At 50.7% G+C, this 15,997-nt stretch overlaps 1 protein-coding gene across 2 annotated transcripts in view; it reads left to right on the plus strand.

Moving 5' to 3' along the window:
• Positions 1-15,997, plus strand: part of LOC142290511 (solute carrier family 26 member 10-like) — a 159,720-nt gene that overhangs the window by 41,629 nt on the left and 102,094 nt on the right. For both annotated transcript variants that reach the window (XM_075334471.1, XM_075334472.1), the window contains exon 2: positions 13,609-13,719. In XM_075334471.1, the coding sequence (XP_075190586.1) occupies positions 13,609-13,719 (111 nt within the window). The remainder of the gene's footprint in view (positions 1-13,608; positions 13,720-15,997) is intronic.

Genomic DNA, 15,997 nt, shown 5'->3' on the forward strand with positions numbered 1-15,997 from the left:
TCCAGTATACATTTTGTAGACGGGCTTTTTCTTTCAGGATGGGGGGGGGGGCTATTAGTATTTTTTGGCATTACAAAAGCTTACATTATACATTCCTGTATAACATTACTTTATATCTTATCAAATATATAGATATTTTTGGCATCTTTGGAGGTAGGAACTCGACCACCATCCTACACTGCTATTGCACCGATCATACGTAGACCTCAATGTTTTAGGCAATTTCATTGCCTGAAATATTGGAATCGCTGTGATTGGCTGTTAAGGATTAAACATTCAATTACAGCGATTGTAATTGTGTGGGGGGGCCCTCAAAATCCCTGTGGCGACAAGTCACGGTGCTGTGCTGTCAGAAATAGCTGGCACCTTCATGCGATCATTGTCACCACAGTTTTGGTTGCAGCATGATCGGCATGACATGACCATACGTCATAGGTTGAGAACCCCTTCCCAACTATGACTTATGGCTACATCACAGGTCATGAAGGAGTTAATATATGTCAAAACAGACACGTGGCAGCAAATGTCACAAACCTGTATTCCAAGTTATATCGGAAATCATGCAAGAGCACCTCTCATATACCAGGGGGATAAGTAATACATCAGATCACAGGAAACTATTGTATACACACCCACTGATAATAATAAACAATGATATTGTGGCTTCAGAAAGCATTGAATTATGTTCATAATTCAGTGTGATTTCCATATTGTCTAGAAAAAACGACCAAAAACTGCATTATTTATGCAACCCCGATTTTAATTTTTTTTTATTTTTCAAATGAAATGGGAAATGTTGAACTTTCAACTATTACACTACTACTACTACAGTGCCTGGCGAAAGTATTCGACCCCATTGAATTTTTCAACCTTTTCCCACATTTCAGGTTTCAAACATAAAGATAATAATTTTAATGTTATGGTGAAGAATCAACAACAAGTGGGACACAATTGTGAAGTTGAACGAAATTTATTTTTTATTTTAAACTTTTTTAAAAAATAAATAACTGAAAACTGGGGCGTGCAATATTTTTCGGCCCCTTTACTTTCAGTGCAGCAAACTCACTCCAGAAGATCATTGAGGATCTCTGAATGATCCAATGTTGTCCTAAATGACTGATGATGATAAATATAATCCACCTGTGTGTAATCAAGTCTCTGTATAAAAGCACCTGCTCTGTGATAGTCTCAGTGTTCTGTTTAAGGACAGATTTTGTGACTACCTGGCCCGGCCTGTGTCTCAGGCCTGAAGTAGACCTGACAGGTACCAGGGTAGGAGCCCTGGTGCCTTTGGCTAGGAGGTGGACGGCGGTCTCCGTCTGCAGGAGCCGGGAAGACGGCTCAGTGAACCGAGGTGGACCGTGACAGGGTAGTGGCCCGCCGGTACCAACCCGGGGAACCGACTCGGAAACAGGAGCACACAGGGGGTACTCAGACCCTGAAGCTAGGTCCAGAAGCGACTGGAACTGGTTAATTAACTGATTGCGGCCAGGACTAGAGGTCCTGTCCCACCCAAAGTCCCAATTGAAGGCAACAGTCCACCGAGGAGGATAACAGGCCACGGCTCAGAGATCCCACGGGCCAGCATCTGCGGGCAAGGGCTCCTTAGGCAACATCCAGCCAGGAGCGGACTCCTGAAGTTGCAAGCACAGGCAGTCCACCGTTCTAAAACAGGTGCAGGAGAAAGACAGAGACCACCAGCTGGGTGGGGGAACCAGAACGCAGCCAGCTACGGGCACCGACCACCATCACCTTGGTTTACCAGAGACTCGTGTGTTTTCTTAATAGTGAGTACACCAGCACCCTGCGGTCACCCATCTCCCTGCACCACCAAATCCCAACGGGTCCCGGGGCCACCATCCCTGCCCACGGAGGGGTTAACAACTTGCTGCACAACATCTCCCCTGGGTGCCCCGTAACTGCAGCGGTGGTGTCCAATATCACCACATACCGGGGGTGGCGTCATGAACCTAGTACGGCCCAGCTCGTCCATCAAATCCCCCCCTTTTCATTCGGAGTGTCCGCGGGATCCCCCGGGTCCGGAGACCCTCGAGCCACCCACCGGAAGGCCCGGACCCGAGCAGCGGCAAGCTACTGGCATGGCGGCGGTACACCCTGAAACTTTGGCGTCACGAACAGGATACTTACCTATCCACTTACCTTGTGGAAGTGCGCCTTGTATTGAAGTCAGCGGTGATCCGTTGAAAAATTTCCAGAAAATGCCATCTTGCCGCCATCTTTTGGCGCGAAGATTCCCACCCAAGGTCTTCTTCCCAGCGAAAAGAGTGCGAAAGCTGTAGCCCCGCCCCCTGGGAACACGGCCAAAAAGCAAAGCCTGAAGTCGAAAAACGAAACTTACCGGCTTGAGAGAGGAGTGCCAGGAAAAGACCAAGGGGGAGAAGCGGGAAGATGTCCGCGCCAAACCCCGACGGCGGAGCGGCGCTGGCCGCTGAAGCGGCAGCTCCCAAAAGTGAAACAGTCGGTGAGGAAGCTTCAGCTCCCGTTCCAGACGCAGGAGCGGAGGCAGCGAGGGATCGGTTGTCGCTGGGAACAGCCGCCTGGTTAAAAGGAAAGCTGACGCAGTTCTGTATCCAGGTATGGGTCGAGTCGATGCAGCAAGCCTTGGGCTGGAAGAAGGACATGCAGAATATGGTGGCCATGGTGTGGGAAAAAGAGAGGCCCGCCTCATGGAAGGCACCCCGGCAGGATAAAGCCACGCAGACACCTCCAGTCCCGCCGACGCGTCAGGAGACAGGACCCGCTCACGGTGAGACTGGCGAACCCTGGATGGCCCGGCTCCCGGAGGAAACGGTGTCACCTGTGGAGCCACCCCAGTCTTCCGTGCAAGCCCTGAACCCCGGGATGCACTGCATTTGGTTTGGAAAGCCCGTCTCCCGGCAGCTGAGGGAGCAGCACGACCTTGTGCAGTAGTGCAGCCAGAATCAGTAAGTTTGTTATGAAAAAGTTCTAAAGTTTTAACGTTCATACAAAAAGACATGACTGAGAACTTGCAGGATAACCCAAAAACTATTGGGTCTTGTAAATAGCCCCTTGACCACCCTTTTCATCATCCTGCAGTCTCTGGAGAGGCTGGTTGGAGGAAGGGCCTGCGGCAGAGTAGGCCGAGGTCCCGTTACCATGGCAACCGGTGACTACCCTCCAGGTCAGGGGTCCCCTGGACTTGGGGCCTCTGAGAGAGACTGCCGGGTAAGGAACTTAATACCCGGCCCATTTGGGCAACACCCGGACCCGAACCCGTTTCCTGGACTGGGGAAAAGGGGTGTGCACCAGTGCTTAGCGGTGGTACTAGGGCTAGGTTTGCTTGGGTGGGTTAAAGTGAAAAGGACCCGGTCCCGTCCCGTCCCGTCCCGGTTAATAAAAATGTTTTATGTAACGTTTAAGTGACCTGCCTTCCGTTAAGGGAAGAAACCAAAAGCATTCATACTCTGTAAATATGTTATTATAATTGTATATGTTCTAAAATCTTTTTATCTTTTCCAGTTAAACAAAATAAACCGGTGGTGGTCGGACAGCCCGCGGACGGTCTGTGTTTAACCAAGGGGGAGTGTGATGCCCTGGTCGGGCCAGGTAGTCACAAATAGGGCCCCACACAACACCCTTCCCTCACAGGTGACATCAGCCAAACCCTTAAAACCCTAGTCACCCCCTAAGGGCTTGATAGACACACCAGGGGGCGGAACCAGGTGGTTGGAACACGCCCACCTAGGAGTTTTAGACAGCCCGGGGCGGGGGAAACAACAGTTCAATCAGAGAGTTGAGTTGTAGAGTTCAAGGAGAGTGGAGGTCAGGCCTGTGTCTCAGGCCTGAAGTAGAACTGACAGGTACCAGGGTAGGAGCCCTGGTGCCTTTGGCTAGGTGTAATGCCTGCCTGGATCCACAAACTCAGATGGGCTGTAAAGGGGAGGCTAGAGGGAAGCCACTCACCAAGTACGACCCCCAGAACCCTGAAACCCTTTAACCCCTATACAGGGATTTGGAATTACACAGGACCCTGGAGATCACTACATGTGGAAGGCTGCAGTCCGATGAGAGTAGTAGTCAGGCAGGGTCAAACCAGGAATTGCGCAACAGGGACAGAATTGGCAGGCAGTGACGTAGTCAGCAAATGTAGCAGAGGTCAGATCCGGGTCGGGCAGCAAGATACAAAAACAGTAGGCAGAAGGGTAGTCAGAAAACACGCAGAAGTCAACACAGGAATCACCAACAGAATAGAACGTAACAGGAGCCAGGAAAATCAGAACTATATCTGGCAGTGATCATGTGACAGGAGGTGAAATAAGAAAGGTGTGGTGTCTTCCCATTGGCTGTAGCTGAACGCTGGCAACTTCAGCTGGAAGACACATGCCACCCACAGTCAGCCAGCGGTACTGCATATCCCAAGCTAACCCAGCCCAGTGGATGATCGGACCCTGCGCCCACTGGTGCCGCTGGCATCGACTTCTCTCCCATCACCAGCACCATCCACGGCAGGAACACGGCGTCGCCTGGCGATCGGAGCAGAAGTCGCTGGAGCAGACTCCGGCGGTGACGTAACACTAGGAGGCGGATGGCAGTCTCCGTCTGCAGGAGCCGGGAAGACGGCTCAGTGAACCGAGGTGGACCGGGACAGGGTAGTGGCCTGCCGGTACCGACCCGGGGAACCGACTCGGAAACCGGAGCACACAGGGGGGTACTCAGACCCTGAAGCTAGGTCCAGAAGCGACTGGAACTGGTTAATTAACTGATTACGGCCAGGACTAGAGGTCCTGTCCCACCCAAAGTCCCGATTGAAGGCAACAGCCCACCGAGGGGGATAACAGGCCACCGCCATGGCTCAGAGATCTCACCGGCCAGCGTCTGCGGGCAAGGGCTCCTTAGGCCACATCCAGCCGGGAGCGGACTCCTGAAGTTGCAAGCACAGGCAGTCCACCGTTCTAAAACAGGTGCAGGAGAAAGACAGAGACCACCAGCTGGGTGGGGGAACCAGAACGCAGCCGGCTGCGGGCACCGATCACCATCACCTTGGTTTACCAGAGACTCGGGTGTTTTCTTAATAGTGAGTACACCAGCACCCTGCGGTCGCCCATCTCCCTGCACCACCAAATCCCAACGGGTCCCGGGGCCACCATCCCTGCCCACGGAGGGGTTAACAACTTTCTGCACAACACCTCCCCCGTATGCCCCGTAACTGCAGTGGTGGTGTCCAATATCACCACATACCGTGGGTGGCGTCACAAACCTAGATCGGCCCAGCCCGTACATATACATCCATCAAATCGTCCCCTTTTCATTCGGAGTGTCCGCGGGATCCCCCGGGTCTGGAGACCCTCGAGCCATTCACCGGAAGGTCCGGACCCAAGCAGCAGCAGGCTGCTGGCACGGGGGCGGCATAATAGTATCATGAAGACCAAGGAACACAACAGGCAGGTCCGTGATACTGTTGTGGAGAAGTTTAAAGCCGGATTTGGTTACAAAAGATTTCCAAAACTTTACACATCCCAAGAAGCACTGGGCAAGTGATCATATTAAAATGGAAGGAGTATCATACCACTGCAAATCTACCAAGACTCGGACATCCATCTAAACTTTCATCTCAGACAAGGAGAACACTGATCAGAGATGCAGCCAAGAGGCCCATGATCACTCTGGATGAACTGCAGAGATCTACAGCTGAGGTGGGAGAGTCTGTCCATAGGACAACAATCAGTCGTACACTGCACAAATCTGCCTTTATGGAAGAGTGGCATGGAGAAACCCATTTCTCAAAGATATCCATAAAATGTGTTGTTTAAAGTTTGCCACAAGCCACCCGGGAGACATCAAACATGTGGAAGAAGGTGCTCTGGTTAGATGAAACCAAAATCAAACTATTTGGGTACAATGTGTCACGGCCGGGCGGTCGGGCAGACCCAGGAGGTGGATCCACTGGACCGAACTCTCTGAGATGGTGGTAGGGAGTCCGGCAGCTGAAGCACTGATGGGCAGTAGAACAGTCCGTGCAAGTGAAGGCAGCGGAGGAGTCCCAGGGACCACGGAGTCACAGAAGGTGGTCTTGGTGACGTAGCTCAGGTTCGGAGGCCGAGGTGATATCAGGCGGGGTCCGGAACCTCTGGAGCAAGATGACGGGTCACCGCTGGGATCCGGGATGGTACGGACTGTCAGATGGCAGACGGACAGCGTGCGGGGATCAGGACACGGCAGACTGGATGGCGAGGCAGGTACGGCTCTACAAAGACAGATAGGTGAGTACAGGCACATAAACACCAAGAGACCTGACTCCTAGCTCAGGGAACACGAAGATCAGGCCCCGCCCCCTTGGACAATGACCCCCTATATACCCTGTACCTGTGCAACCTCATTTCCTGTTAATGGACGCTGGCCCTTTAAGAAAGGGTCAGTGACCGCGCGCGCGCCCTAATGCGCATGCGCGCCGCCCGGGTGCCAGAAGCCAGGGAAGGAGGCTGCGAGGAGGATGCAGGGGAGCCGGCCAGGTCCAGGGAAGCTGTCGGGCGCCGGGATCGGGGGCCCGGAGCCCTGGGACGGACGGAATCCGGTGACTGGGGAGCAGAGAGCGTGGCAGGTGAGCCGGGGAACGGGGGTGAGGACCCGGGGAGCGTGACAGTACCCCCCCCCCCACGCCCCCCTCCCCGCAACCGGGACATGAAGGCACGGATAAGAGGAGTGCCCACGTTCTCCCTGGGCTCCCAAGACCTATCCTCAGGACCATACCCTTCCCAGTCCACCAGGAAGAACTGTCGACCTCGTACGGTCTTCATGGCCACGATATCCCTTACCGCATAGATGTCATCATCGGCAATAGGAGGAGGGGCCGGACTGGCAGCAGCGGAGAAGGGACCAAGGACAACCGGCTTGAGCAGAGAGACGTGGAAGGAGTTGGGTATCCTCATCGTGGCCGGGAGCTGTAGCTTGTAGGATACCTCATTGATCTTGCTGAGGACCTTAAACGGCCCGATGTAGCGAGGACCCAGCTTGTAGGAAGGTATCTTCAATCGGATGTACTGGGAAGCAAGCCAGACCAGGTCACCAGGAGAGAAACACGGAGGATCCAGACGTCTCTTGTCAGCGTGTTTCTTCATCCGCTGGGAAGCGCGCCCAAGGGACGCTTTGACAGAGTCCCAAATGGTAGCAAAGTCACGAACTGCAGTATCAGCAGCCGGGACATCCGATGAAGGGGATATAGGCAATGGGACGGCGGGCTGGAGTCCGTAAACAACATGGAAGGGAGATTCGGAGGATGACTCACTGACGTGGTGGTTATGGGAGAATTCAGCCCAAGGCAGAAGCGAGGACCAGTCGTCGTGATGGGCGTTGACATAGTGACGTAGGTATGAGGTCACGATTTGATTGACCCTCTCCACTTGGCCGTTAGACTGAGGATGGTAAGAAGAAGAAAAGTCCAGAGTCACTCCCAGATGTTTGCATAGAGCCCTCCAGAAGCGGGAGGTGAACTGAGTTCCTCTGTCGGACACTATGTGGGATGGAAAGCCATGCAAGCGGAAGATGTGATGTATATAGGCTTCCGCGAGTTCCTGAGCAGAGGGCAGTCCGGCCATAGGAACGAAGTGGGCCATTTTGGAGAATCGATCAACCACGACCCATATGACTGTGTACCCGGAGGATAATGGCAAGTCCGTAATAAAGTCCATTGCTATGTGTTGCCACGGGACTGAGGGTATAGGCAGAGGCAGAAGACGGCCATATGGCAGGTGCTTGGGCGTCTTGTTCCTGGCACAAGAGGAGCAGGCAGAGACAAAAGCAGCGACGTCCGTGCGAAGGGATGGCCACCAGTAATGGCGTACAATCGCACCCCATGTTCTCTTCTGACCAGCATGCCCGGCTGTTTTTGAGGCATGACCCCAGTGTAACACTTTTTGCCTGTCGGTATCGGAGACATAGGTCTTCCCGGGCGGTATCTGGGCTAGGGTGACAGGGGCCACCGGAATGATGTTGCTAGGACAGATGATGGGTTGGGTAGTCTCTTCCTCCTGCTCCATGGGCATGAAAGACCTGGACAAGGCATCAGCGCGTACATTCTTGTCCGCGGGTCGGAAGTGAAGCTGAAAGTCGAACCTGGCAAAGAATAAGGACCACCTGGCTTGCCGTGGGTTCAGTCGCTGAGCGGACCGCAGGTATTCTAGGTTCTTGTGGTCCGTGTAGATGATCACGGGATACACTGCACCTTCCAGGAGGTAGCGCCATTCCTCCAGTGCCAGTTTGACTGCCAAGAGCTCTCGGTCCCCGATGGTATAGTTGCGTTCAGGCGCTGAGAAGCCCTTGGAGAAGAATCCGCAAGTCACCATCTTCCCGGAGGAGGACTTCTGCATGAGCACTGCTCCGGCTCCTGAGGAGGAGGCATCCACCTCCAAGGTGAACTGGCGGTTCAACTCCGGACGGTGAAGTACAGGCGAGGAAGCAAAAGCCCGCTTCAAAGAGCCAAACGCGGCGTCGGCCGCAGGCGACCAGTCCTTTGGATTTGCCTCTTTCTTAGTCAAAGCGGAAAGTGGAGCAGTCAGAGCAGAGAAGTGAGGGACGAATTGGCGGTAGTAGTTGGCGAATCCCAGGAAGCGTTGGATTGCCTTCAGTCCAGAAGGGGGAGGCCAGTTGAGAATGGCGGAGACCTTCTTGGGATCCATCTGCAGTCCAGTCTCAGAGATGATGTACCCCAGAAAGGGGAGAGAAGACTGCTCAAAGACACACTTCTCATACTTTGCGTACAGACGGTTCTCTCTTAGTCGTCGTAGAACCAGCTGTACGTGCTCTCTGTGGGTTGGAAGGTCCGGAGAGAAGACAAGGATGTCATCTAGATATACTACCACACAGGTGTAGAGGAGGTCTCGGAACACGTCGTTCACCAGTTCTTGGAAGACGGCAGGAGCGTTACACAGGCCGAAGGGCATCACGCAGTACTCATAATGTCCATCGCGCGTATTAAACGCGGTCTTCCATTCGTCACCAGAGCGGATGCGCACCAGATTGTAAGCACCCCGAAGATCCAGCTTGGTGAACAGACGAGCTCCTCTAAGCCGGTCAAACAATTCGGGGATGAGCGGCAGGGGGTACTTGTTCTTAACAGTGATCTGATTCAGACCCCGGTAGTCGATGCAGGGACGTAAATCGCCCTCTTTTTTCTTGACAAAGAAGAAACCTGCTCCAGCAGGAGAGGAGGATCTCCGAATGAATCCCCTAGCCAGGCTCTCTGAGATGTAAGTCGACATAGCCCTTGTTTCGGCTGGAGATAAAGGATATATCCGTCCTCGTGGTGGCGTTGTTCCAGGGAGCAGGTCGATGGCACAATCGTAGGGGCGATGTGGCGGCAGTACCTCGGATTCTTTTTTATCAAAGACATCAGCAAAGGACCAATAAGCCGAGGGCAGCCCCGGTAGGTTCTCAGGAACCGGAGGTCGTCGGATGGGTTGTGTGGATTTTAGGCATCTCTCATGACACGAAGCACCCCAGCGGGTGATTTCGCCAGTGCCCCAGCTGACTGATGGTTCGTGAGTCCGTAACCATGGAAGGCCCAGCAGGATCTGATGGGACATGTGCGGAAGGACGTAGAAGGCGATGTTCTCGGTGTGAAGAGCACCGATGCGCAGTTCAACCGGCCTGGTGGTCCAGGAGATGGTGTCAGAAAGGGGTCTCCCATCCACAGAGGCAATCACCAGGGGCTTGTTGAGTGGGATAACAGGCACCTGGTATTTGTCCACGGTGGCTTGCTGGATGAAATTGCCTGCTGCCCCGGAATCAAGATAGGCCTCAGCCGTGAACCGCGTCTCTCCCGTTGTCACTTGCACGGTCCATGTGACCGGATCAGAGAGAGTCCCAGCACCTAGGGTGGCCTCTCCTACCAACCCTAGGCTTTGGAGTTTCCCGGCCTTTCCGGACAGGAACGGAGGAGGTGTGTGCCCTCACCGCAGTAAAAGCAGAGACCCTTGGCAAGCCGCTCTGCTCTACGTTGTGCAGACTGACGCACTCGGTCAATCTGCATGGGCTCGTGGACGGGACTCCCAGCTGTTGATGACTGAGGTACGGAGGGCTTCTGAGGAGGAGATAAATGCCGTAACGGGCGTCTCTCACGAGATAGCTCTTTGGAGCGCTCCTGAAAACGTATGTCCACACGAGTTGCTAGGGCAATCAGGGCATCTAGGGTGGAGGGCACGTCCCGACCCGCCAACTCATCCTTGATGCGACTCGAGAGTCCCTCCCAGAAGGCGGCTGTTAGGGCCTCATTATTCCACCCGAGTTCTGAAGCCACAGTGCGAAAACGGATGGCGTATTGGCCCACCGTCATTGTTCCTTGACGTAGGCGGAGGAGTGATGAAGCAGAGGCAGAAGCGCGTCCCGGCTCGTCAAAGGTGCTGCGGAATGCCTGCAGGAACTGTTGAAGATCCTTGGTCATGGGGTCCTCCTTCTCCCACAAGGGGTTCATCCACGCCAGCGCCTCGCCCTCTAGGTGGGACATTATAAAGGCGACCTTGGCTTGGTCGGAGGCGAACAGATGTGGCAGCTGCGTGAAATGAAGGGAACATTGATTTATGAAGCCCCTGCAGGTCTTGGGATCTCCAGCATAACGAGGAGGTGACGCCAAACGGAGTCGGGAAGCATCTGACGAGGTTGCCACTGGTGCGGGGGCCATGGCTTGCCTGGCGGGGGACCTGGGTGCCGCAGGCGTCATTGATGCTTGTAATGTGTACAGGCGGGTGTCCACGGAGGTCATGAATTGCAGCATGCGGGTCTGGACTTCACGCTGGCGTTGGAGTTCCTCTTGCAGGGCCATTAGTGCTGCAGCAGGATCCATGGCCTGATCTTACTGTCACGGCCGGGCGGTCGGGCAGACCCAGGAGGTGGATCCACTGGACCGAACTCTCTGAGATGGTGGTAGGGAGTCCGGCAGCTGAAGCACTGATGGGCAGTAGAACAGTCCGTGCAAGTGAAGGCAGCGGAGGAGTCCCAGGGACCACGGAGTCACAGAAGGTGGTCTTGGTGACGTAGCTCAGGTTCGGAGGCCGAGGTGATATCAGGCGGGGTCCGGAACCTCTGGAGCAAGATGACGGGTCACCGCTGGGATCCGGGATGGTACGGACTGTCAGATGGCAGACGGACAGCGTGCGGGGATCAGGACACGGCAGACTGGATGGCGAGGCAGGTACGGCTCTACAAAGACAGATAGGTGAGTACAGGCACATAAACACCAAGAGACCTGACTCCTAGCTCAGGGAACACGAAGATCAGGCCCCGCCCCCTTGGACAATGACCCCCTATATACCCTGTACCTGTGCAACCTCATTTCCTGTTAATGGACGCTGGCCCTTTAAGAAAGGGTCAGTGACCGCGCGCGCGCCCTAATGCGCATGCGCGCCGCCCGGGTGCCAGAAGCCAGGGAAGGAGGCTGCGAGGAGGACGCAGGGGAGCCGGCCAGGTCCAGGGAAGCTGTCGGGCGCCGGGATCGGGGGCCCGGAGCCCTGGGACGGACGGAATCCGGTGACTGGGGAGCAGAGAGCGTGGCAGGTGAGCCGGGGAACGGGGGTGAGGACCCGGGGAGCGTGACACAATGCTAAATATGTTTGGCGTAAAAGCAACACAGCTCATCACCCTGAACACATCATCCCACTGTCAAACATGGTGGTGGCAGCATCATGGTTTGGGCCTGCTTTTCTTGATCAGGGAAAGGGAAGATGGTTAAAATTGATGGGAAGATGGATGGAGCCAAATACAGGACCATTCTTGAAGAAAACATGTTGGAGTCTACAAAAGACCTGAGACTGCGACGGAGATTTGTCTTCCAACAAGACAATGATCCCAAATATAAAGCAAAATTTACAATAGAATGGTTCCGAAATAAACGTATCCAGTTGTTAGAATGGCCAAGTCAAAGTCCGGACTTGAATCCTATCGAGAATCTGTGGAAAGAGCTGAAAACTGCTGTTCACAAACGCTCTCCATCCAACCTCACTGAGCTCCAGCTGTTTGCAAAGGAAGAATGGGCAAGACTTTCAGTCTCTCGATGTGCAAAACTGATAGACACATACCCCAAGCGACTTGCAGCTGTATTCGCAGCAAAAGGTGGTGCTAGAAAGTATTAACATAAAGGGAACGAATAATATTGCATGCCCCACTTTTCAGTTATTTATTTTTTACAAAAGTTTAAAATAAGCAAGAAATTTCATTCAGCTTCACAATTGTGTCCCACTTGTTGTTGATTCTTCACCATAACATTACAATTTTTATCTTTATGTTTGAAGCCTGAAATGTGGGAAAAGGTTGAAACATTCAAGGGGGCCGAATACTTTCGCAAGTCACTGTATGTTCTATGCTATATTGTGAATGAAATATGGCTATAAGTAGAAATAGGCGAATAATAACTATTCATGTTCGGATAATGGTTACCGAATACTGATTCATTGGCATGAAATTGTTGCGACTAATATCAAATGTGTATAACCATCTTAAAGAGAAACTGTCATGTTTAGAAACACTATTTACCTGCAGATATAGTGCTTAGATCATATCTGGCTGGTTTACTGGAGCAGCGGCTACAAGGAGATAATGATGTTTTATTTTCCCTGCAGCTGCTTGTATCCAGTCATTGGCGAGGTCGGGAGAGCTGTTACACTTGCACACTGATGTTGTATATTGAGCAGTGACCATAACAGCCCCCTCCACTGCCCCAATTACTGGAAGTGAGTGGCAAGTGGATTTTTGAGACAGAGTATTTTCGCTGTTCTTAGCCCACCATGTTCCATAATCTCTCTCTTTTTTTTTTTGGCTGTTAAGTAAAGTTTGTTTTCTGTGTTTACTGTGTTTAAAGCCTCCTTCACACGTCCGTGTTTCTGGTATGTGTAGTGTCCGTTTTCACACGTACCTATGTAGACCCATTAAAAATCAATGGGCTCATGTCTGTATTTTGACACGGATCGTGTTTCCATGTGGAGTACATGTGCGTGTGCTCCACATGGCGACATGTCCGTTTTTAGTTTTTTTTTTATACTTGCCTGTCTCTGGTGCTGCTGTTGCTTCCGGGCCAAGCTCATTATGTCTCATGAATATTCACTGCACTAACTGTCGACCCGGAAGCAAGTGTGACAGCAGCACCAGAGACAGGTAAGTATACAAGTTCGGACCGTCACACATGGAGTGAAGGGGGCCTAAAATTATATATTTTTTGTCTATATAATTTAACTTTTAGTTCATAGAATTTTTTTTTATTCAGGATGTGTATAAAAATAAAATAAAAAAAATAACTTTGGATTGTTGTAATCATACTGACTTGCAGAAAAAAGTTCCCTTTTTACTGCAGATGCCTTCTCTTTTCCAGTACAAAATATGGTAAAATAAACATTGTCTTTCAAAAATAATACTTGTCTATCATATGGCTTTGTTGATCAAAAAATGAAAAACTTATGACTGTTAGAAGATGGGGAGAAAAAATAAAATCACAAAAATGATCATTGGCAGCGGTATGACGGGTTAATACAGTGACCATATGAAACATTTCTTAGTACATTCGTTGAACTCTTAAAACTGATTCTATATTAAAAGTTTGGTTAACCCTTTGACACTAATAGTATCTGTTGAATGCATCTCTTCTAGGTATGGCCTTTGCGTTGCTGACATCAGTGGCTCCAGTGTATGGACTCTATACGTCTTTCTTTCCTGTTGTACTGTACATGTTACTCGGGACTGGACATCACGTTTCCACTGGTGAGACCATTAGAAAGAAAGGGGTTTAACTCAAATCAAAGCTCCAGAGAATAAACTGCTCTGTAATTTTAACATATTAGTAATCCATAGAAAATGAAGAGAAATATCACTGAAAATACAACACATAGAACAGATACAAATGGTCATCAATGAAGGAAAACGTCTTGTCTCTCTTTATGTGTCTAGTCTTAAAGTGTACCAGTCACCAGGATTTTCACATATACCCTAAAATCAGTGCTATACTGGCACTATCAGGCTAATTCTATACATACCTTTAGTTGTCAGCTCGGATGTTTAGCTTTTGAAATCCAAAAAAGTAAAGTTTATGAAATTAGCTGCTTGTTGAGTGACAGCAGCTGAGGATCAGATAATAGCTGGGGGAGGGGAATTCTGCTATCCCCTCCCTCTGTTAGAATTAGCAGGACCGGTGTATGATACAATCGACCTAGCAGGACCTGTGATGAGGTCATACCCATGTGACCAAAAGGGGCGGAGCCTCAGCCAACAAAACTGGATACCAGGTCACATGGGTCACACAGGTCCTGCTAGGTCAATGGTATAATACTTATGCTAATTATAACAGAGGGAGGGGATAACTATGCATATTCCCCCCAGATATTATCTGCTCCTCAGCTGCTGTCACTCAACAAGCAGCTAATTTTATAAGCTTTACTTTCTTGGATTTCAAAACCTAAACATCCGAGCTGAAGGTATGTAGAGAATCAGCCTGATAGTGCCAGTATAGCACTGGCTTTAGCTTATACACTAAAATCCTTGTGATTGGTACACTTTAAGGTTATTCCCAATGGAAAATGATCAACTATCCACAGGAGAAGTAATCATTTGCTCATCTCTGGGGAATCTGACGGGTAGGATTCACACCGATTCCGAGAACAGGCATCTGAAATCCCCCCGACAATCACAAAGAGCACAAATGCAGTGGAGACACACTTGCGCAATGAGAGCTTCATTATAACAGGGCATTTCAGAGTCCCATTCATGGGATTGATGGCAGTACCAATGATCAACAAGAACTCACTTAGCCTCTGGTGGGTCGTAACTTGCCCAGTCTGGACACATGTCCAGTAAACATCCATTAAAATGGATCCAGCAGCAATCAGTTGTCAAAAAATGTGTTCAGACACAATTCTTTTGTCCTTTTTTAAATAACTGGTTTCAAGTGGATCCATTTTTTTTCATCATTAGAGACTATGAAAAACAGATCCATTAACAAGTTGCAATTTATCTTCCTTAACTGATTCAGAAAGGAAAAATGGATTTTTTTACAAATGGAAGAAAAAACAATGACTAATTAACGGATCCATTTCCCATACAATTCAATGCTAAAAAAACGGATCCAGCTGAAATCAGTTGTTTAAAAATGGACCAAAAAGTTGTGTCTGCACAAGTTTTTGCCAAATGATTGCTGCTGGATCAATGGAGAATAATGGACGTCTGAACTTAGCCTTAAACAAGGAATTAGTAATTGGCCACAAATAGCTATTTACTAGTGATGGGCGGACTCATAGATAACTGGGACCGACGGATCAAACCAGATTTAAAAAAAATCCTCTGGTTCCGGCCCAGAATTGCCGGTCCCCATTAACGTCTATGGAGACCAGAATCCAACACGTAAAAATGGTGGTAGAAGGGATAGGGGAATTGGAGCAAGCGATTCATACTTACTGAATATCCGACATGGCTGTAACTGCGCCTGCGGCTGCTCATTCACTGCCGGGGCTGCTAATTATCGCCCACAAGCAGTCCTGGCGTCTGTGATTGGTTGCAGTCAGACGTGCCCCCAGCCTGTGTGACCGTGTGTGACTGCTTGCAATCACAGACCCTGTCTGCGGGTCTCTGTAAATTGGAGTAAAAATACAGGAATAAATTGGCATAGGGTCTCCCCATATTATGATACCCAGCACAGAAAAAGCATACAGCTACAGGTTTCAGCCCACAGCCGTGCTCTAATCTTGGCTGTGTATCAAAATAAGAACTGCATATGGCTTTTTTTTAATTATTAAAAAAAATAAATAAAAAACGGCTTGAGGTCCCACCCAACTTTTGATTCCCAGCCATGATAGCCTGACAGCTGGGGGCTGGTATTCTCAGGCTTATTGGGCCCCCAGCCTAAAAATAGCACCCTGGAGTCGCCATGAATTGCCACATCCATTAGGTTTAACTGTTTTTTTGTAGTGCATTACCAAGCAACTGCACCATGTTTAGTGAATTGCTGACTTTAGTGGGTCTATGAAACTTTGTCTTTTCTGTTTATTAC

This window comes from Anomaloglossus baeobatrachus, chromosome 2 (genome assembly GCF_048569485.1).
Source record: "Anomaloglossus baeobatrachus isolate aAnoBae1 chromosome 2, aAnoBae1.hap1, whole genome shotgun sequence".
Lineage (NCBI taxonomy): Eukaryota > Metazoa > Chordata > Amphibia > Anura > Aromobatidae > Anomaloglossus > Anomaloglossus baeobatrachus.